Below are 24,472 nucleotides of genomic sequence, written 5' to 3' on the forward strand. Positions count from 1 at the left end.
TTTTTATGAATTGTTAGATATTACTGCACTGTTGGAGCTAGGAACACAAGCATTTCGCTACACCCGCAATAACATCTGCTAAATATGTGTATGTGACCAATCAAATTAGATTTGATTTTAATAGAAAATGACTGAAGTAAAATTGAAAGTCTCTCAGTAAAGTACTATTTGAGTAAAAGTCAAAGTATTTGGTTTTAAATATACTTAAGTATCATCTACAAGACCCTGCTAGGTAAAGTCCCCCCTCATCTCAGCTCGCTGGCCACCATAGCATCACCCACCTGTAGCAGGCGCTCCAGCAGGTATATCTCTTTGGTCACCCCCAAAACCAATTCTTTCTTCGGCCGCCTCTCCTTCCAGTTCTCTGCTGCCAATGACTGGAACGAACTACAAAAATCTCTGAAACTGGAAACACTTATCTCCCTCACTAGCTTTAAGCACCAACTGTCAGAGCAGCTCACAGATTACTGCACCTGTACATAGCCCACCTATAATTTAGCCCAAACAACTACCTCTTTCCCTACTGTATTTATTTATTTATTTTGCTCCTTTGCACCCCATTATTTTTATTTCTACTTTGCACATTCTTCCACTGCAAATCTACCATTCCAGTGTTTTACTTGCTATATTGTATTTACTTTGCCACCATGGCCTTTTTTTTGCCTTTTACCTCCCTTATCTCACCTCATTTGCTCACATCGCATATAAACTTGTTTATACTGTATTATTGACTGTATGTTTGTTTTACTCCATGTGTAACTCTGTGTCGGTGTATGTGTCAAACTGCTTTGCTTTATCTTGGCCAGGTTGCAATTGTAAATTAGAACTTGTTCTCAACTTGCCTACCTGGTTAAATAAAGGTGAAGTAAAAAGTATCATAAGTCAATTGAATTGCTAAAATATACTTAAGTATCAGAAGTAAAAGTATAAATCATTTCAAATTCCTTATATTAAGTAAACCAGACAGCACCATTTTCTTGGTTTGTATTTATTTAGATAGCCAGGGGCACACTCCAACATTATTTACAAAGGAAGCATTTGTGTTAAATGAGTCTGAAAGAACAGAGGCAGTAGGGATAACCCGGGATGTTCTATTGATAAGTGGGTGAATTTGACAATTTTTCTGTAAAAACATAACGAGTACTTTTGAGTGTCAGGGAAATGTATGGTGTAAAAAGTCATTTTCTTTAGGAATTTACTGAAGTAAAAGTAGGCAAACAAAATACTTAGTAAGGTGCAGATACACCCCCCCCCCCAAAACGACTTAAGTAATACTTCAAAGTATTTTTTACAAAGGTACTTTACACCCCTGGGTTACAACAGGCACAAATACAGTAAGCACAACATACCACTGAACATACAGTAAGGAGAGTGTAGCAGATATAACAAGCAGCTGTCTCCTCTATTGTTTAAAAGAGGGGACTGCTGCAAATAGAGAAATAAGGAATGCACTTTGATGTCTTCATGCCAACATCGGACGACTTGCTTCTTTGCAACAAAAAAAAAACGTCACGTTGTAGATGTACCCATCTGAGCTCACGCGAGAACTTCGGTTTCATTGCCAGCGGTGTGCGACAGAGACAGCGAAGATGGCGTCGCAGGAGACCGAAGCTTCTCCGCAAGCCAACGGCGAGGTAAAAATGAATTAAATTGTATGACTGTCAATGTGTGAACGTACCAATATCGGCATATGGCTAACTCGAGCAGTGAATGGCACTGCAGACATTGTTATTGAAGTGTGATCGTTTCACACGCGAGCTTTTTGACGCTGTCAATGCCGGTCGGTTTATAAACGTCCCCCCTGCCTTTCACGGTGCGTTTGTTATAGCATCTTGCAAGTTAGTTATTTTCTGATAAACCGACAACCATATTTCTGATCAAAATAATGAGGTCGGTACTTGGGGTAACAGATCATGTCATGACAGTGGATGATTGTGTTAGCCCGTTTTAACCTAGCTAGTTAGCTACAAGAGTGGCTAGCTAAACTGGCGATGATATTTCGTCAGCCGAGCCAGCGTTCGTTAGCAGAATCATTTGTCAATCATTACCTTTAATCGCACTTCCTTTTTAATGGACTAAAGTTATTACTTGGTAGACTAGGCTAGTCTGCTGCCTATCACTATCAACTGAGTGCTAAACGAATCACAGCCCGGCGCCGAGAATGATCGAACATTTGTGTTTTCTAGATTTTGGTTCGTTAAACTACTTAGTTATGGATGTTGCATTTTATTAGCTAGCAAGCAGATCCGACCGCATGCTTACAGCTGTACTAGGGTCAGACGGGATTCATGTATAGATTAAGACACTGTGGTGCTATCGCAAAATATGGCTCGGGAAACATACCTCAATCCAGGGATGAGAAATGTGTTGTATTCAGATTTGTCCCATTATCCAAACTGTTACACCGAGAAGTTTGCTGGAAGGGTTAGCTAAAAGAGTAAGGTAACATGCAAAGTAGTTAAAGTTGCTAAAAAATGCTTTGGTTGTCTGTGATTTGAACTTGCAACCTTTGGGTTGCTAGACATTTGCGTTAAACGCCCAACCAACCACCCTACTTTAATTTTTGTATGCCTTTTGTAACCATACCAAATGTAAAATCTACTAATTTGGGTGTCCTGGATGTAGAATTATTATGTTACGTCTAGTCTGAGACCAGGCTGTTTTTTTGGAAAACTGCCCTTTTCATCCTCAAGCCATGGCAGCCATTTTGGAATTGCAGTGTCAGCCAATCCGCTTCTTTGTTGTTCAAGGCGACATGCCATTCCATAATGGCTGCTGTGGCTACTGATAACTGTCATTCAATCTTCTCCTGTAACAGTTGGGATAATGGGACAATTCGAAGTACAAAGCATTTATCATCCCTGAATTGGGGTATGTTTTCCAAGTGAGACGCCGGATAATCTAAACAATTTACACGGTGAGCCTGTCTGACCCTAGTGTGCATCTGTAAGCAAGCGGGTTGGATATTCTGGTTAGTTATTAGCTAACGAGCTAGCAAGCTAGTCACTACTCATCAGTTAGCAAGCTAATGTTAACTTCGGTCAAACATCCGTGCACATGCATGCCACGGGACTGTCATCCCCTTCTGAACAGATCGGATCAATTACTTTTTTTTTGGTTCGTGTGACATTTGCTTTCACTGGGAGACTACGCGTGTAAAACATATTTTTAAAAAGGAGGGGGGGGGGGTAATTTCTTGCTGTGTCTCAACAAGCCTCCTGATTTGATAGGTGTGTTCAGTTATTAAATAAACTTCAAACGCATCCACTAGAGGCCCTCTTACCATGCTAGCCTTCAGAGTGGTGTTCTCTAAGGTCCTCATGGCTTGTTTGCACAGATACTTCTAGTTGATTATCCACTGCATTCACGAGTATCTCCCACTCATAGGAACCAGTTTGGTCCTCTTATCACAGATACTGTCACTCATCTCACCAATGAGGAATGCTACAGGAGCCAAGGCAGCAGCTGTCTTTCGATTCCCTCCATGAAAGATTGACAGATAAAGGGCTGTGTTGCCTCTCATAGCAGTAGGCAAAGCCATTGGTTGTTTTGAAGCTTTTACTCTGTGTCCCATTGGCAGAATTTAGTAGTGGGTAAAATGTTAACCCCAGTTGACAATGTGAGTTGTAAGGATTACTTCTTACTGGGAAAATAAGTTGGATTTTGGATCCTGTGTAATCTTGGTGCCCTCTGGAACAAAACGGAGCATCTGCCACAGATAATGAAATCATTCCAGTCAGTTAACATCATAAGGAAACTGCTGCCTTCACTCAAAAACACTTGTGCAGCACTGTTTATTCAGCCTCTTAGGCCATGGTGGTCACTGTGTTGACTGAAACCTTTGACTGTCAATGCAGTTTGTTCTTAGAGGCTTGCTGTCCATCCCTTTTTGTTGGTGACATGCAAGAGAGATGTGATTTTCAGAAAGTGTGGCCTGTCTTGTGACTTGGCGTGTGCTTGTCTTTTGTTTCACTGGGCAACAATGCACCCCTGCTTGGGCTTTCTGACTGACACGTTCTTGGCTTGGAATGCTTCCTTCATGCTGCACTCACTCCAAACCATACAACTTAATTAGACAGGATTTGACATGTAAGCAAAACCTATCAAAGTAGCTACATCATCATGGGTCCTAATAGTACACTTTCAGGGGAACATTAATGCAGTGTAAGCCATTGACAAACCTCAGGAAATAACTTTCTTTATAAGTGACTCGCATAATTCATTGGTGGCTCTTGAAATGAGTCCCAGACTGGATAAACCCCCGAAGTGCTACTTTCGTCACCCTGGTTTGGGTCTTATTTTTTTTTCTCTTGCTCTCTTTAGGTAAACATTTAGTTGATGCTGGAAAATAAGAAATATTTTCTTATAGTGTTCATGGAAACTGGGAACTTCTGGGTAAAATGTCCTACAGTCGACAAAACAAAATTCACCAGACATGGGTGAATTTTGTTGTCTGTAACCACGATTCCATCCCAGTTTTTATGCAAGCAAAATCATGACAGCTCTGATGGAAACAGGAAGATTCAATACAATTTTATAGATGCCGACAGCCTAAGGGAGATTAAAGATCAAACATTAGCTGCTGAAAATACATTTGGCCTGTCATGATATAGGTGAATTTGAATAATTTAGTGGAATTAAATTGGCGTGTGTATTTTCGTTTGTCGTCATGCATACCGAGAATAGTTTGAGGAGCGGAATAGTCGATCACCTGTCAAAAAGCCTGCACTGATGAGAAACGTGCTTTTGTCAGCCAAGTCATTGCGCAACAAATAACATGCGACTGCATCTAGAATTGTTTAGCTTTGATGGCCACGGTTTTAAAATGAGTTGTTTTTTTTCTTTCTCGATCTCAACTCGTAATAAAAGCACGCCTCCCATTCGAGTGCGTAGGCTATAACGTTAGTCAATGGTAAGAAGGCAATCAGCGCGTCACTCACCACTTTGCAATTTGAGTTTGCGGCAGTATATTCGTTTGAAACCTGAAAATTTTACTTCAAATAATGAGTCATGTCTTACCTTGCTTCAAAATAGCATTGCGGAAATCCATACATAGAAACGTGGAGGCAATTATTTTAGACTTCCTCATGCCATTAATCAGCATTTCTCTTATGTTCAAATGAAATTCCCGTGATTTGCGTTTTGGCAAATGTTTCGAAAAGACGTTTTATTAGCTGCTTCATTACAGCAGTTGCATGTTAAATAATAGACCATAGAGACTTTTGACTGTATGAAGCTCTGTGGCGACAGAGCCCCCCCACCTGTTTTGAGCCCCACATTTTTAGGTTAGAAATAGTGTTGCGAAGGCTCGGAAGCTTTCCGGGAAAATTTCCATGGGGAGTTAAGCCTGAGAATTTTGCTTAAATTCATTTTTTTTAAAGTAAGCTTATAACAGTGAACCTTTTTTTTGTGGGATACACAGAAGGCAATTCTAGATTTTTGTGGCATATTTTGGTTAAACTATCCCCAATTCAATGGAATTGCAACCCTCTGCATGCACAGCGCATTCTTCCATCACATGTACAGCTGATTCTCAAGCTCTTACACACTAATGAGATGCTATTGAGCCCACACTACTACACGACCTGAGCCAAGGACTACATGCTTTCTGGTACGTTTTGATTACAATACTGGGTGGGTTGAATATATTTTATGACGTGATTTTTTGTTAACGAGTAAATAGTAGTCTACAGCAAAGTGTGTTTAAATGATTTCTAACTTAACAATTTCTGCAAGTTAGTCTTTGCTACCATGTGGGTTTTAGCTTGCTTGAGCCTGCTAACTGAGTGTTAATTCATCTGTTTCCATACATGTTTAATTAAAAAAAAATATATATATATATCTTAGAAAGGAGTTGTTTAATCTCACCGCCTAACTTTATCTGTACATGGAATAGTATTTTTATTTACTTACATTTTTTACAAATGTTTTTATAACCTTTACAGGCAAATGCCACGGGCACTATCTGACAAAAGTCCCTCTACTTCTATTCGAGGTGAAAATGATGAATTGGACACATAATCGATAGAAACAGCTCATGGTCCTCCTGGAATCAGAAGTTTTTTTTGACTCAATGGAGGAACGTAGTCAGAGAAAAGCTGATGAATGTCTTGCTCGAGCTGTGTATGCAACTAGTTCAGCGCTGATGCTCACAGGCATTGTCTATTGGAAGAGATTTCTGAATGTTCTTCGCCCAGCATACACCCCTCCAACCAGACATGATTTATCTACTCATTTGCTGGATGTCGAGTTCAACAGAGTTCAAGTGAAGGTCAAGCAAATCATTGAGAAAGCAGACTGTATTGCAATCATCTCTGATGGGTGGGCAAGGAATAACTAACTTCATCTCCACCCCTCAACTAGTATTCTACAATAGCACAGACACAAGGGACAACAGACACACCAGTCCCTACGTTGCAGGTGAGCTGAAGGTAGTCATCAATGACCTTGGACCACAGAAGGCATTTGCACTGGTGACAGACAATGCTGCAAACATGAAGGCTGGTCTAAAGTGGAGGAGTCCTACCCTCACATCACACCCATTGTCTGTGCTGCTCATGCATTGAATCTGCTCTTCAAGGACATCATGGCACTGAAAACAATGGATACACACTGCAAGACAGCCAAGGAAATGGTTAGGTATGTTAAGGTTCATCAAGTTATAGCAGCAATCTACCTCACCAAGCAAAGTGAGAAGAACAAGAGCACCACATTGAAGCTGTCCAGGAACACCTGTTGGGGTACATAATACATAATAAGATGTATTACAAACGCTAGATCACTCACCCATCTCTGTGATTTGTATGCTATGGTGCAATGGACCTCTCTCTCCCCCAGGAGGTGATAGCACTGGTACACTTTTGTACAAAGCGTATTGAGCAGATCAGTCACTCAATATAGTCTTCGTTCACAATTGCTGCTGTCCTTGTCTGTTCCGGGCTAGAACTGAGATATTTTTCTCATAATGCCCCTTCATCATGGAACATGCTTTAGGAGATTTTAAAGGTAGGGGAGTTAGTGTTCTTGTCTGTTTTTAAGACTGATCGACAACACTGTTTCACAACTGCAGTTGTTTCTAATCTTCAATTCTATCTTTAACTTGTGACACTTTGTATTTTGTGTGTATTCTGTATTTTTCTGTAATGTTTTATGCACACGCTGCTATTAACCTGTTTCGCCTTCTTGCCAACTCGCCCTCCAAATTGTTTTTTTAACCTCAATGGGTTTTACCTGGTTAAATAAAAATTACGAGTCTACCAACTCCTTGAACCCAGGCCATTTCCTGAGTATTTTTGAGAGCGTGGGTGAAAGGGATTACAGGCTACAAAGGCATTATGACAACCAACCAAAAGGGTACATCTAGCACAATCCAAAACAAATTTGGGGGTTGTAATGTATGCAGTGTACAGAGAAGCTATAGTTAAGGAGGTGTCTGAGACTCCATTTGCGTCTGTACAGGCAGACGAGACCACTGACGTCTCCTGTAAATCACAGATGGTAATAGTGCTGCGCTACATGTTGCCAGACAACAGTGTGTGAGAGGTTTTTGGAGTTTGTGGAGGTGGACAAAACTGGTGTTGGCCACTAAAATGTCAAGAAGCTGGTTGCACAAACCTCCGACTGGGCAGCGGTGATGAGTGGTAATGTACGTGGTGTCCAAACGCTACTGAAGGACACTTTACCCAAACCAGCAAATTGTGCACTTTCTGTTGCTTTCGTCATTTTGCCGTTTGGGAAAAAATGTAAGTTGTTGACCGGTTAATGGGGGTCAGTTAGTCGGCTGCAAAATGTACCAACATTTGCATCCCTACGACAGACATTTTGTTTGTTGGACATGGTGAGATCTTCTTGTCTGTAAAATGTTTTATGCAAGAAATGGCAGTGGAAACGACTTTTTTTTAATGCACAAATATTGATATAATAACCATCATATCGAAAACTTGGGAGTCGTGATTTGTGGTCCTGCCACTATGACTCGGAAAACAACGCACTTCAGCTAAATAAATAATGATGCTCCTTTACAAATAAATATTGAGGGTCTTATTCTAGTGACATGATGGCTGCCGTATGACAAATAAAAAAGGAACTTGCTCTTTTTTCCATAATCATCTCGTGTAGGATTTACCCGCACTATATCTGCGAGCTGTTGGCTAGAATGCACGCGCCAATACCAGAGTGGGCACTTTTGCTATATAACGCAACATTTAAACCATCAGTAGAGTTGAAAATGCGATGGAAACCCATTTTAACTTGTCTTTTTTTTATACGGTACGTAAGAATTTAAGCACAGAAGTTGTGCACTAAGTCATCACGCACAACTAGTTAATTTGAGGGGAAAACGTCTCTGGTGGGAAAATGCACATATTTTGTTAATGCAGATAATATTAGCATAAATATTTTGCCTAGCTATTGAAATGGCTTTTTATGTAAACATTTTTGCACCCTACATTCCACTTTATCAGTGTTGTCCAGAGAACACGCACCAAGAAGAGATTGGGCAAGTTTGCTATTTGATAGAAACAGTTTTTGTGACAACCGATGGAATCTCATTGAACTTAAGTTTCCATGAACTGAATAAAAAACTGATGTGGAGATGGTGTTATTTATGTCATCGCACAGCTTTTCATCTGTAACAAGCCAGTTTGATGGAAACACTCCCGTGCATATCTTTCTGATGGATATTTCGCTAGTGGATGGAAACCCATTTTAGGATTCCCTGATTGATAGGGATGCACGATATAGCGGTGAACATATCGGAATCGGACAATTATTAGCTAAAAATGCCAACACCGGTATCAGCCGATGTCTGTCGAGTTCAACGCCGACGTTAAAAACCAATGTCAAAGCTACCGTGCATACCTATATAACGTAGGTACATGACATAATAACTCCACGTAAAATTTTGAAACGACTGAACAAATGAACAACGGAACAGAATAGCAAGTAAGTGAAATAAATATGTTTTCATTGTTTTTACTGGTAATTGGGATATGCGTAAATGCCAACAATAACTTTTTTGTGTGTAACCTTTTATTTAACGAGGCAAGTCAGTTAAGAACAAATTCTTATTTACAATGACGGCCTAGACGAAGCTGGGCCAATTGTGTGCCGCCCTATGGGACTCCCAATCACGGCCGGATGTGATACTGCCTGGATTAGAACCAGGGACTTTAGTGACACCTCTTTCACTGAGATGCAGTGCCTATTTAACTGTACTAGAATGCTGAAAAGGCCGCTAAAATGTTTCAATATTTGTATCATTTCGTTTTTGGCAAGGAAACTATTGGATATCGGTATCGGCCAAAATATTTAATATTGGTGCATCACTACTGATTTTTGTGTGTGTGTGTAGGTGAGCAGCAATGGAGCTGCTGCAGCCGTGGATGGCCAGGCCATACAGACTGCTGTTGGGGACCCTGCACAGCCCCCGCCGGCTCCACCACCCAACGCATGGTCGGTCATAAAGGGAGTCCTCTTCAGGTGGGTCAGAGATGTGTGCACGGAAAGTATTCAGACCTTTTACTTTGTCCATATTTTGTTACGCTACAGCCTTACTCTAAAATTGATTAAATCTTCTTTTTTTTTGCTCATCAATCTACACACAATACCCCATACTGAGAAATCAAACTGAAATATCACATTTACACAAGTATTCAGACCCCTTTACTCAGTATTTGAAGCACCTTTGGCAGCAATTACAGCCTGGATTCTTCTTGGGTATGATGCTACAAGCTTGGTCCAACTGTATATGGGGAGTTTCTCCCATTCTTCTCTGCAGATTATCTCAAGCACTGACAGGTTGGATGGGGAGTGTCGCTGCACAGCTATTTTCAGGTCACTCCAGAGATGTTTGATCGGGTTCAAGTCCGGGCTCTTGCTGGGCCACTCAAGTACATTCAGAGACTTGTTCCCTTAGCCACTCCTGCGTTGTCTGTGTGGTTGGAAAGTGAACCTTTTCTCCAGTCTGAGGTCCTGAGCATGTTTTCATCAAGGAACCCTCTCTGTACTTTGCTCCGTTCATCTTTCCCTCGATCCTGACTGATCTCCCATTCCCTGCCGCTGAAAAACGATTGGGATTGGCAACTTTCATAAATTAGGTGCATTTCCGCCACCACCCTCGTTCGTCTTTCAGTCACCCACGTGGGTATAACCAATGAGGAGATGGGAGAGTCAGGAGTTGCAGTGCGATCTGCGTCACAAATAGAACTGACTTCTATTTTAGCCCTTGGCAACGCAGATGCTCGTTGGCGCGTGCGAGCAGTGTTGGTGCAATAATTGATTAATATAGATTTCCAAATTTATTTTGAAACGCTGCACTCACGCGACGCGAGCGGTCAAGTCATGGTATAAGTCTAAATATTGCTGTTACGTTGCACAACCTTCAATGTTATGTCATAATTATGTAAAATTCTGGCAAATGAATTATGGTCTTTGTTAGGAAGAAATGGTCTTCACACAGTTCGCAACGAGCCAGGCGGCCCAAACTGCTGCATATACCCTGACTGCTTTCACAGAACGCAAGAGAAGTGACACAATTCGCTGAGTTAATATTTAGTGCTAACTTGCATTTCTTAACGAAGTATGCAAGTTAAAAAAATATATACTTGTGTATTGATTTTAAGAAAGGGAATGATGTTTATGGTTTGGTACATTGGTGCAACGACAGTGCTTTTTTTCTGTGAATGCGCTTGTTAAGTCATCACCAGTTTGGTGAAGTAGGCTGTGATTCGATAAATTAACAGGCACCGCATTGATTATTTGCAACGCAGGACAAGCTAGTTAAACTAGTAATATCATCAACCATGTGTAGTTAACACATTTGACTAAAAGTTGAATTGGTTTCAATTGGACTTACTTGACTTTCTTCTTCTCTTTCCTCGTCCTCTACAGGATCTTTGTCATCTGGGCCATCAGTAGCTGGTTCCGCAGAGGGTCCTCTACACCAGACCCCAGTACCCCAGCTGGGGCACCGCATTTACCCAGCCGAAACCTTTTCCCCAAGGAAAGCCTCATGGTACACCAGCCTTTTCACACCGTTCTGCATAAGCGATTAACCCCAGGTCATGTGACAGTATTGACTTCCTGGTTGACCTTTTGGTCTGTGCCTGCCGCTCAGTGGTAGTTCTCTGGGTGAGTTGTGTGCACAACTTGTCTCCGTTGATGAGCTTTATCCTGGCTAGCTTGTTGACTTGCACTCAGTAATTAGTTCACACTGCTGGACAAAGAAGCTGTGCCACAGCAAACAACCACCCAAAGTGGTTGAGAAGTCAATAGGTGAATATGGAAATAACCTGTTTTCTTTTTGCCCTCAGGACCTGTATGTGTACATCTCCCAGGACGAGGTGTTCTCTGACTTCAACGACACACAGTCCCTGTTCTGGTTCCATAGAGACCTGGTCTACGGAGACTGGAACACTGGAGAAGATGGGGACGGCTGCTATGAGCACTCAATAGATCTGAACATCCCAGAGGTGAGGGAGCAGGAGGGAGAAGTGAAGGTAGAATGTACATTTTCTCATCTCTTTCTCTTTCGCTGATCCTATGTGCTACAGAAGGTGCAAATGAATGGTTCCCTCTACATCCACGTGTATTTCACAAAGACTGGATTCCACCCAGACCCCAAACGCAAGGGCCAGTATCGTCGGCTAGCGACAGTCCATGCCACGCGGAGTAAGTAACCGACCCCCCCCCACCACCACCACCACTCTGGTGCATGCATGACCTTTTCAAAGTAGTATGTCAGTGGTTTGACTCACGTTTTCCTCTGACTCTTTCAGTGTTGAACAAGTTCAAACGCAGGAAGTTCGTGAAGACTAAGAACCTGCTGACGGGGGAGACCGAGACCGACCCGGAGATGATCAAGGTCGGCTGTGTTTACCATGATGCATAGACCCTATTTTTGTATTCGGTCAGTAAACCCAGTCCGTACAGTATTGATTGACTGCCGTTCCTCTTTTCTCCCCCCACCCCAGCGAGCGGAGAGCCACGGCCCAGTGGAGATCATCTCCCACTGGCACCCTAACCTCACCATCAACATGGTGGACGACCATACTGCCTGGGTCAAGGGCTCGGTCCCACCTCCACTGGACCAACGTAAGCTCTACCAACCTATTCTCACGCTTCTCAGTGGTTCAGACCAGAGTATGTACTAGGAGGGTTGAGATCTACTGCTCCTTTACAAATATCTAACTAAAGGGGAAATACCTTCTTTTCTTTTTTTTTTGTTACTGCTCTATTCCGTCTCATTTTCTCAACCCATTCTTTTTACCCTTCACAACCCTACAGATGTGAAGTTTGACGCGGTGAGCGGCGACTACTATCCTATCGTCTACTTCAACGACTACTGGAACCTGCAGAAAGACTACTACCCCATCAATGAGAGCCTGCAGTCGCTGCCTCTGCGCCTGTCCTACTGCCCGCTGTCCCTGTGGCGCTGGCAGCTCTACGCTGCCCAGAACGCCCGCTCACCGTGGAACTTCCTGCCAGAGGACACCTATGAGCAGTCTGACGAGGACCAGGACTCTGTCAAGGTCAGGGGTTAGAGGTCATAGGCTGGGGCAGGGTGTACATTTTTGTTTTGCTTTTGCTCCTCCAATTTAGCACATCGTGGAATCAAACTGGTCCCGGAGTCTGGACCCCATGTTGTTTCCCTGGTAACCGTGGCTAAGGAACTGTGTTGTCTCTGTAGGTGGCCCTGCTGGAAACCAATCCCTACCTCCTGGGTGTGACCATTGTGGTCTCAATCGTTCACAGCGTCTTCGAGTTCCTGGCATTCAAGAATGGTGAGCTCACTATGCTTCTTTTTTTCCCACAGCTTAACTGCCTATTACATGTATTTTGTGTGGTTGAATGTTCTTTCTATTCTTGTGTGTGTGTGTGTGTGTGTGTGTGTGTGTTAGACATCCAATTCTGGAACAGCAGGCAGTCCATGGAGGGTCTCTCTGTGCGCTCCATCATCTTCGGGGTGTTCCAGTCCCTGGTGGTGCTGCTCTACATCCTGGACAATGAGACCAACTTCGTGGTGCAGGTCAGTGGGTTTTCCATTTGTGTATATATAAAAAAAAAAAATTCAAATAAAGACTTGTCACCAGACCCGTTGTAATGTCATTCATCATGACAGGCTCTGTAGGGATGTCATTCATGACCATTGTACTAGAGCTGAGTGGTCCCTTCTCTAATCCCCATCTCGTGTCCCAAAACAGGTCAGCGTGTTCATCGGCCTGCTCATCGACTTCTGGAAGATCACCAAGGTCATGGACGTCAAGGTGAGATGGAGAACAGGTATTTCTCTTGTTTTCGGTTGCACAAATGAATCCCTGTTTGTTAGCTAATCTGGATGTCGGTTTCCCCTTAGTTGGACAGAGAGAACAAGTTGTTCGGGATCCTCCCACGCTTATCAATAAAAGACAAGTCCACGTACGTGCAGTCCTCCACCAAAGTCTTCGACGACGTAAGGAAACGTGCCAACGCCACACACAATACAATAGCTTTTTTTGACCGCTAGAATGGCAAATCTTCTACTGACGTTTTTTGTCCTGTCCTCTTCCCTCTGCGTAGATGGCGTTCAAGTACCTGTCATGGCTGCTGTACCCTCTGTTCGGGTGCTATGCCGTCTACAGTGTGCTGTACCAAGAGCACAAAGGCTGGTACTCATTCGTACTGGGCATGCTCTATGGCTTCTTGTTAACCTTTGGTGAGTCACGGGTGGTCATTGTTCAGAAATGGGATTATAAATATTATTCATTGTCTGATTTTTCAAGGAATTATGATTTTTCTGGTCTTGGAAAATCCTCCTTTCCTCGTTTTCCATGCTGTGATGATCAAATCGCTAAATATCAGCACAGTCCAGGACAAGTGAGAGTCTGCCATCTTAATCCTCATTTTGCATAGCCTGATCCCTATTGACAGTGTCCGAGCAGACAGTCGAGCCTTATTGACCCGTAAGTCTATAATTATTGATAGTCTGTCCTTGTTAACACATTCTCTCCTAAATGTCTCTTTATTATTTGACATCCTAAGTGATATTCGACCCTAAGTGACACTGTTGGAGACGGACTAAGTGCGACGCTCATTGTTTCTTTGATCTGATTTGTCGTCGTGTCTGCTTTATGATTTGGCTCAGGTTTCATCACGATGACGCCACAGCTGTTTATCAACTATAAGATGAAGTCCGTGGCCCACCTCCCATGGAGGATGCTCACCTACAAGGCACTGAACACCTTCATCGACGACCTGTTCGCCTTTGTCATCAAGATGCCCATGATGTACAGGATAGGATGTCTCAGAGACGGTGCGTTATTACTCACTGCCCTCCAACACACACACATTTCATAGACTTAAGTACAGTCCATTCCGGGTCTTAACAATGACTATCCCATTGATGTAAAAAAAAATACATTTAAAAAAAAAAACCATTAAAAAACGAGTTCCCTTAGGGGTTTAATGATACACGTATTCATACCAGACCATTTGTTTCTGGCTGCATCGTGGACCTGAATGAATGCATCCCAAAAATATATGAACAAAGTAATAACACTAGGCCTGCAGGCTGTCTACGCTGCATTGTCTGCCTTTTTGAGTACGTCTGAACTGAAAAATAACATGTTTAGGCTGTTCCGTTAACGACTACAGTGGTTCCTCATTTGAAATCATACTGCAGTGTTGTGAACGGTATGTTGTGATATGTCGGTGAGTCGCAGTTAATACTTGCAGTTAATACTCATTTAAAACACCAGAGGGCATATTTGAGCATCTTCTCCATCTTGTCTTTTCATCCTTTTTTTATATTGACGGAAACACAAAGATGTTGATTAACAAAAACCGTATACTACTTTCTATTGGATGTCAAGTATATACTGTACATCATGACCTAATAAGGTTGTTTTGATTATGTGGATTATAATTGTCATTTGTAGGGGGTTGAAGCATTTTCGTCAGGGCAAATCAGGTCTGTGGTATTGAGTTAGACATTTCAAACTTTAGTCTTGTGTCAGGTGAACTGTTGTATCTTTTGGTTTGCTCGTTTTGTTTAAGCGTTTCAGTTGTAAAAAAAATAAGAAACAAAAGGGAGCCTTGAATAATGAAACAATATATGAGCTGCAACAAGTTGGCTAAAGCAATTGCAATCACAATTGAAAGCGACTGTTTTTCATCTTTGGTTGTGCTATTATTGTATTTGTTGTGTTACAAATCGTCATTCAAAAAAAAAAAAGCCAAATTTCTCAATTCTTATTAGCCAATGCCCATCACGTTATCGGGTCCTTATCAGGCATCGCAGCTTCGAAGTAACAACTGAGACATAAACTGAACAAGTTCCACAGACATGTGACTAACAGAAATTGAATAATGTGTCCCTGAACAAAGGGGGGGGGGGGGTCAAAATCAAAAGTAAGTCAGTATCTGGTGTGGCCACCAGCCCCATTAAGTACTGCAGTGCATCTCCTCATGGACTGCACCAGATTTGCCAGTTCTTGCTGTGAGATGTTACCACACTCTTCCACCAAGGCACCTGCAAGTTCCCGGACATTTCTGGGGGTAATGGCCCTAGCCCTCACCCTCCGATCCTGTGCAGGTGTTGTTACACGTGGTCTGCCACTGAGAGGACGATCAACTCCCGTCCTGTCTCCCTGTAGCGCTTTCTTGGGCGTCTCACAGTACGGACATTGCAATTTATTGCCCTGGCCACATCTGCTGTCCTCATGCCTCCGTCACACAGATGAGCAGGGACCCTGGGCATCTTTCTTTTGGTGTTTTTCAAAGTCAGTAGAGAACTTAGGACATTAAAGAGGCTTTTCATAACTGTGACCTTAATTGCCTACCTTCTGTAAGCTGTCTTAACAACCGTTCCACAGGTGCATGTTCATGAATTGTTTGTGGTTCAATGAACAAGCATGGGAAACGGCGTTTAAAAGCTTTATAATGAAGATCTGTTATTTGGATTTTTACAAATTATCTTTGAAAGACAGTGTCCTGAAAAAGGTCAGTTTCTTTTCTTCTTTTTTTGCTGAGTTTCTATACCCAACATGCATTATATAGTGATGGTTTTATATCAATTACACCTACTGTAGTTGAAGGAAGCTTGCCCAGTTTTCCAATAGTTTTTTTTTTTTTTTTACTGGTTCCACATCTGTATTACATCACTAGGTGGAGACATTGACCATAGTACCCCAAACCCTGAGTCCCGACCTGTATGGTCTACCAGATTTCTCCTTAATTGTCTTCCCCATGCCCTAATATGAACTTGTCCATTCACTTTGCAATTATTCTGAAGAAGGCCATTGAAGGCCTCAACATCATTCTTTTAAACCTGTTTAGCGAAAGTAAAGTTTTAGTGTTGAGCGAGCGTTGTGCCTTTTCCATTCCAATGGGTTCGCCATGTAAAATGATAAAAACATTTATTTTAACAGCTCCAAAGCAATTGCCTGTCTATGGCTCAGGAACCACTTGCCTCTTTCTGTAATCAAGATACCTACTGGTAACTTGTTGGATTCTGGGTTAAATTTGGAACATGTTTTACATCAGAATTTGATGGCTTTGGAATGTGCTGGGTGGACGGGAGGAAGTCACAGGATTGCTATAGGGGATAGGGATGGACATCTGTGGATTAGGAAAATGAGGGGTTGAGGTCAGGTCAGATCCCCTTAAGGGAAAAATTATGATTCATTACCCTATTACTTTATCTCCAAGGGGCCTAGCTCGAACCATGAAAAACAGCCCCATCCTCCACCAAATTTGACAGTTGGGGCTAAGCATTGGTTCAGGTAGCGTTCTTCTTGCATCCGCCAAACCCAGATTCGTCTGTCATCAGTGGCGATCTTTACACCACTCAAGCCGACGCTTGGTATTGCACATGGTGATCTTAAGCTTGTGTGCGGTTGCTCAGACATGGAAACCCATTTCATGAAGCTCCCAACAAACAACTCTTGTGCTGACGTTGCTTCCAGAGGCAGTTTGGAACTCGGCAGTGAGTGTTGCAACCGAGGACATCATTTTTACGCGCTACTGCACTCGGCGGTTCCATTCTTTGAGCTTGTGTGGCCTACCCCTTTGAAGCTGAGCCACTGTTGCTCCTAGATGTTTCCATTTCACAATAACAGAGCTTCCAGTTGACCGAGGCAGCTCTAGCAGGGCAGACATTTGACAAACTGACTTGTTGGGAAGGTGGCATCCTATAACATTGCCACGTTGAAAGTCACTGAGCTCTTCAGTAAAGCCATTCTACTGCCAATGTGTCTACGTAGATTACATGGCTGTGTGCTCAATTTTATACAGCTGTCAGCAACAGGTGTGGATTAAATGGCCGAATCCACTCATTTGACAGGTGTCCACATACTTTTGTGTGTATATATACACTGTAGTGTATACGGATGATTTAAAAAGACAGTTAGGCTGTTGATTTATAGATCTATTTATAGTGAACAAAAACATAAACACAGCAATTTCAAAGAGGTTACAGGTCATACAAGGAAAGCTGTTTAAATAAATTCATTAGGCCCTAATCTACGGAATTCAAATGACAGATACCTTTTTAATAAAAAGGTATGGGCGTAGATCAGAAAACCAGTCTCCCCAGATACTGTCTCATGCAGCGCAACATATCGCCTTCGCATAGAGTTGATCAGGCTGTTGATTGTGACCTGTGGAATGTTTTGTGTGTGTGTGTCCCCTCCCCACGATAACTCTGTGCATTGAAATTGTGTTTTGCTGAACATTACACCCCTAGTTTTGATACCCAAGGCTTATTGTCAGGGAAGATTTTACAGGTTTTAGTAGGCGCAACTGACTCAACACAGATGTTGGCATAGTCTGAAATAACATCTGTGACTTCATCAAGATCAGAGCTGCTGTCCTCATACTTTCCACATAGTAGAGTCAAAACACCCCTGGAGACAAGTGATACTGTTGTCATTCCAGATCTGGACAGTTATAACTGTTTTAACCTAATATGTACCCAACCATGGGTTTTGGTGAACATTACACTCCTGTAATAACTCTTATGTTTCCCTCCCACAGACGTAGTATTCTTTGTCTACCTGTACCAGCGCTGGATCTACAGGGTGGATCCCAACCGGATGAATGAATTTGGCACCAGCGGAGCGGAACCCACTGGAGTGGACCCAAACAAGGACAGCACAGCACAGGGGGAGGTCACAGCCACAGGGGAGGTCGCCGCCATAACAGAAAAAGCAGAGGAGGAGAAGAAGAACGATTAACATGACCAACCTATCCGCCTTTCTCTCCCTCGCTCCTGGGGCGAAGCGGACCTGTGGAAACCAGGCAGAGTGAAATGTCACTTGCCAGGGAAAAGGAGTCATTGTATTCTGTCATGGACACCGCTACATATTTCTGTTTAACTCTCTTCTTTGTGTGGGGGATCTGCAGCCAATCGTAATTAATGTAGACTCACTTTTTTTCTTCTGCAGTTCAAGTGAAACGTGATGTACTGTAATCGTTATCTTTTTCAATGGGTAACAGTAATGTTTTGGAAGCAAGGTTGTGAATGTGGGAGATCCAGTTGAGGGTGGAAGGTCGAAGTACATATCTCCGTATTTTCAGATCTTTGCACCATTTATGGATTTCCTGTGATTTTTTTTTTTTTTTCATATTATTTTTTTCATTCCGTGTGTGAACGCAGTGTGTCATGGTGGGGTAACTGGAAATGGGTGAGTAGTGCTGGAGGAAACTGGAAGTGTCCAGAGCCAAGGGCGACGTGAAGGGAACCAAGATGGACGACCTGTCCAACACTACCCACGAAAGACAGACTCCCCTCCATTTTTAATCAAATGGTCGATGTTCCCAACTTGAACAAAAAAAACAGCCTTGTAGGTATTAATATAAATCCATTAATATTATTGACTTGATTTCTGTTTTCAGTCATTTTAATTTATTTAGTATGTTCTGAAACTACAGAATATCAGCTTGTAATGTTAATACTGATGTCAAAATGTCTAGCAATAGCTGATTTACAAGTCTTTATGCCTGGACTTCTGATTTTTGAATTGTTTTACTACATTCACACGCCAAGCAGGACCACCTTGACATACAGTCTACAAGACATTAACAACCCACCCTCAGAACGCCTCATATCGCCGGGGCAGGGACGCTACAAGGTGTCAAATGCGTACAACAAGGATGCTGGCCAATGCTGACTCCTATGCTTCCCACAGTTGTCAGGTTGGCTGGATGTCCTTTGGGTGGTGGACTATTCTTGATACACACAGGAAACTGTTGAGATGGTGTAAAGCAGTGTTTCCCAAACTAGGTCCTGGGGCCCCAAGGGCTGTACTTTTTTTTCTTTTTCTTTTTCTTCTAGCACTTCACATTCAAATAATCAACTAATCATCAAGTTTAGATTATTTGAATCCCCTGTGTAGCGCTAGGGCAAAAACCAAAACATGCACCCTTTAGGTTCTCCAGGACTGAGTTTTGGAAACGCTGACATAAAGTCACACACCTACACAAATAATAACTTTTTCCCCCAATTTATTTCTCCCATTGGAGATTTTTAGAAACACTTAAAATAAGGGCTGTTCAGTCTTAACAGGCCTTGATGAGTTATTAACCGTGTAAATCTCTCTCGGACAAGGTGATTTATCAGTATATTCGGCTCTATTTATTCTCAGCTTTTAGAAATGCTAATTGGCATCAAAGTAGACGACATGCAAGATGACAAATCCCTGCAAACACACGTATTGTGTACATTTCAAACGTACCTAAAGCAGTTATCAGAATGGTCAATTTAAGTAAATTTAGCCAATTTATTCCTTACTAAATGTAGTTAACAGATGGTTAATCCAGAAATCCTTATGTTTTCCTCGTTTCGGCAGTCTCACCCAGAGCATCGTGCATGGTTATCAAAACATGACGCCAGTTTAAGACTTCACAAGACACATCCCTTATTTTAAGTGTTTCTAGAATAGGTTTTATGGGTATTATTGCTCATACTGTGGTACTCTTAAGGACATATTGTCATTAAACTAGCACCCTTTAAAGGGGCAAATTTTAGTTCGAGCAAATGTCCAGGCAACTTCTGAAGGTACACCCCACTACTGTCTTTGGTAAACAGCTGAGGGATGGATGGAACCACTGTTGAAATAAACCCGTAAGACAAATTATATTCTTTAAGAATCAATGGGTGTTGTCACGAGAATTTTCCATCCCAATGATGATAACTCAAATAATGTATAACTGACCAATTCCCAGAGGTTTAATAATTCCCTGGGTTTAATAATAATTAGGCGAAGTCTCAGATTGTGCAAAAGGTTCATTCTTTATTCAGAGAATACTCTGAAGTAAAAAAAAACGAGAACAGTCATTTTATAATTCACACACACATCAGTAGAAACTCCACCTCCCTTTAGGTGGGCTGTATTTTTCCACAATACTAACACATTCCTAGTTTATCACTTTTCTTCCATCCTGGCAGTTTCTAGCTGTTCCTCTCCCTAGATTAGAGGGACCTTGGAAAGGGCCCCTTTCCTGTCGTAAGTTTTCAGAGCTATAACTAGGTATAACTATCTGTGGTTCACATTGCTACAAAGTAACACAATGTTTTTTTCTCTTAACTTGTTTTACACACACATTATTGGATTATAGTCTTATAATTCTAATACATTTCACACTGTTAAATACGTTTCAGGGTGGAATTCTTTAGTCATTACTTTAAACATATAAATTACTTTATCAATCCACCCTTTGACTAAATATTACACACTGATACCTCAACCTTTATTGGAATTATAAACGTCACACAAAATCAAACAAAACCAATACATGTATTTACATCATATACTCATCAACGACTGTTCTAGGCCTATATCCAATTATAACTCTTCTTTTTAGGATTTTAATTATAATCTTCATTAAATAAACAGTGTCTAAACATTGAAGATAGTCTCATCCAGCATGGGCTCCTCGTAATCGAAGGGATCAGAGTCATCTACTTGGTTTGGAGGCATGTATTTGTTGTCCCACTGGTCGGAGCTCGGAATCGAACCTCACCATTTGTTGCGTCATCGATCTCTAGAGTCCTGGTGATTAAAACCTCTCGCACACGGAATCAAACAGCAACCACACAACATCAACACACTCATACAGGTGAAAGCGGCCCACAACTCGGTGATTATAACATTTTTCCATTTTCCAAACAAACTATCGAACCACCCTGTCACAGATGTATTAACCCCTGAGTTCTCAGCCCATTCTTCATTTAGAGCCGTTAACCCTGCTAGAGCTCTTGTAACTGTCCCATCTGGTTATGTTTTATTAGGAATAAACGTACAACAATGAACCCCTATCATTCTACATACCCCGCCCTTTTCTGCCAATAACATCGAGAGCCAGCCTATTTTGCCAGGTCATAAGGGAGGTGGTGGAGAATTGGTCAGAGATCCCCTTTACTGCATCCCCAGGTTTCATTCATGAATCTATATTGATTTATATTAGATGTAATTAATCCAATCCACATTTTTATTTATTGTCAACCACCGAAAAGCGTAGTGGTAAAGCCTTCACCTATTTGATTCATAGCTTTGTATTCATCTGGAACTCCCCTATGGATGCCAATAGCATCCATCTAGACTGGGCTACTCTCATCCTGGTCAAAACTCCTCATGTGCCTACCTTGGCATCCTATAACTGGCCTCTGATGACTAATGCTAACTGGTTGGACCAATAACACCGCGGCGCAAGTTCTTAACCACCCTTTTGGTAGTGTCTGTCGTATGCGTCCTTTACTGGTACAAGCTCACTATGCATCAGTTATAGGTGCTGTGAGGTTAAGAATTTTCTCCTGTGCTTCCAAACCTCAGTCAGTCACATTAACTATCAGACTTACATCCATTAATCTCCTAAATTTCTGGTGCCATTCTTGTGTCTATAACACTGGTGCTCACCAGGAGTAAACCGAGGTGGGTTGCCCGAGTACTTCAATCTGGCTAACCCAATCCCAGTACAGTTGTCTGCTTTCCTAGGGAATTGTTTGTTTACCTTAAATCCTACATCAAATCACATTTATTTATATAGCCCTTCTTACATCAGCTGATATCTCAAAGTGCTGTACAGAAACGCAGCCTAAAACCCCAAACAGCAAGCAATGCAGGTGTAGAAGCACGGTGGCTAGGAAAAACTCCCTAGAAAGGCCAAAACCTAGGAAGAAACAACCTAGAGAGGAACCAGGCTTTGAGGGGTGGCCAGTCCTCTTCTGGCTGTGCCGGGTGGAGATTATAACAGAACATGGCCAAGATGTTCAAACATTCATAAATGACCAGCATGGTCAAATAATAATAATCACAGTAGTTGTCGAGGGTGCAACAAGTCAGCACCTCGAACTTAAATGTCAGATGGCTTTTCATAGCCGATCATTAAGAGTATCTCTACCGCTCCTGCTGTCTCTAGAGATTTGAAAACAGCAGTTCTGGGACAGGTAGCACGTCCGGTGAACAGGTCAGGGTTCCATAGCCGCAGGCGGAACAGTTGAAACTGGAGCAGCAGCACAGCCAGGTAGACTGGGGACAGCAAGGAGTCCTCATACCAGGTAGTCCTGAGGCATGGTCCTTGGGCTCAGGTCCTCCGAGAGAGATAGAGAGAGCATACTTAAATTCACACCGGATAAGACAGGAGAAGTACTCCAGATATAACAGACTGACCCTAGTCCCCCGACACAAACTACTGCAGCATATATACTGGAGGCTGAGACAGGAGGGGTCAGGAGACACTGTGGCCCCATCAGATGATACCCCCGGACAGGGCCAAACAGGCAGGATATAACTCCACCCACTTTGCCAAAGCACAGCCCCCACACCACTAGAGGGATATCTTTAACCACCAATTTACCATCCTGAGACAAGGCCGAGTATAGCCCACAAAGATCTCCACCACGGCACAACCCAAGGGGGGCCACCAACCCAGACAGGAAGATCACGTCAGTGACTCAACCCACTCAAGTGACGCACCCCTCCTAGGGATGGCATGGAAGAGCACCAGTAAGCCAGTGACTCAGCCCCTGTAATAGGGTTAGAGGCAGATAATCCCAGTGGTGAGAGGGGAACCGGCCAGGCAGAGACAGCAAGGGCAGTTCGTTGCTCCAGAGCCTTTCCGTTCACATTCACATTGCTGGGCCAGACTACACTCAATCATATGACCTACTGAAGAGATGAGTCTTCAGTAAAGACCTCAAGGTTGAGACCGAGTCTACATCTCTCACATGAGCAGGCAAACCATTCCATTAAAATGGAGCTCTGTAGGAGAACGCCCTGCCTCCAGCTGTTTGCTTAGAAATTCTAGGGACAATTTGGAGGCCTGCGTCTTGTGACCGTAGCATACATGTAGGTATGTACGGCAGGACCAAATCGGAAAGATGGGTAGGAGCAAGCCCATGTAAGGCTTTGTAGGTTAGCAGTAAAACCTTGAAATCAGCCCTTGCCTTAACATGAAGCCAGTGTAGGGAGGCTAGCACTGGAGTAATATGATCTAATTTTGGGCTCTAGTCAGGATTCGAGCAGCCGTATTTAGCACTAACTGAAGTTTATTTAGTGCTCTTATCTGGGTTGGCGGAAAGTAGAGCATTGCAAGTAGTCTAACCTAGAAGTAACAAAAGCATGGATGAATTTTCTGCATCATTTTTGGCTGAAAGTTTCTGATTTTTGCAATTTTACGTAGATGGAAAAAAGCTGTCCTTGAAACAGTCTTGATATGTTCTTCAAAAGAGAGATCAGGGTCCAGAGTAACGCAGAGGTCCTTCACAGTTTTATTTGAGATGACTGTACAACCATCAAGATAAATTGTTAGATTCAACAGAAGATCTCTTTGTTTTTTGGGACCTAGAACAAGCATCTCTGTTTTGTTCGAGTTTAAAAGTAGAAAGTTTGCAGCCATCCACTTCCTTATGTCTGAAACACAGGCTTCTAGCGAAGGCAATTTTGGGGCTTCACCATGTTTCATTGAAATGTACAGCTGTGTGTCATCTGCATAGCAGTGAAAGTTAACATTATGTTTTCGCATGACATCCCCAAAAGGTAAAATATATAGTGAAAACAATAGTGGTCCTAAAACGGAACCTTGAGGAACACCGAAATTTACAGTTGATTTGTCAGAGGACAAACCATTCACAGAGACAAACTGATATCTTTCTGACAGAAAAGATCTAAACCAGGCCAGAACTTGTCCGTGTAGACCAATTTGGGTTTCCCATCTCTCCAGAAGAGTATGGTGATCGATGGTATCAAAAGCAGCACTAAGGTCTAGGAGCACGAGGACCGATGCAGAGCCTCGGTCTGACCCCATTAAAAGGTAATTTACCACCTTCCAAGTGCAGTCTTAGTGCTATGATGGGGTCTAAAACCAGACTGAAGCATTTCGTATACATTGTTTGTTGTCTCTGGGAAGGCAGTGAGTTGAGGCGCACCTCTTTTTCTACAATTTTTGAGAGGAATGGAAGATTCGATATAGGCCGATAGTTTTTTTATATTTTCTG

General features: G+C 42.4%; 1 protein-coding gene across 1 annotated transcript; it reads left to right on the forward strand.

Annotated features, from left to right (window-relative positions):
- The first annotated feature begins 1,537 nt into the window (after positions 1-1,537).
- Positions 1,538-18,971, forward strand: LOC135546094 (putative lipid scramblase CLPTM1). The gene is made up of 15 exons (XM_064974240.1): positions 1,538-1,634; positions 9,353-9,480; positions 10,891-11,014; positions 11,313-11,471; positions 11,553-11,670; positions 11,778-11,863; positions 11,973-12,093; positions 12,286-12,530; positions 12,689-12,782; positions 12,900-13,027; positions 13,203-13,265; positions 13,355-13,450; positions 13,558-13,693; positions 14,123-14,290; positions 18,013-18,971. Exons 1-15 carry the CDS (start codon positions 1,590-1,592, stop codon positions 18,210-18,212), a joined length of 1,911 nt encoding a protein of 636 aa, XP_064830312.1. The 5' UTR covers positions 1,538-1,589; the 3' UTR covers positions 18,213-18,971.
- Positions 18,972-24,472: the final 5,501 nt, after the last annotated feature.

Source organism: Oncorhynchus masou, chromosome 9 (genome assembly GCF_036934945.1).
Source record: "Oncorhynchus masou masou isolate Uvic2021 chromosome 9, UVic_Omas_1.1, whole genome shotgun sequence".
NCBI classification, from domain to species: Eukaryota; Metazoa; Chordata; class Actinopteri; order Salmoniformes; family Salmonidae; genus Oncorhynchus; species Oncorhynchus masou.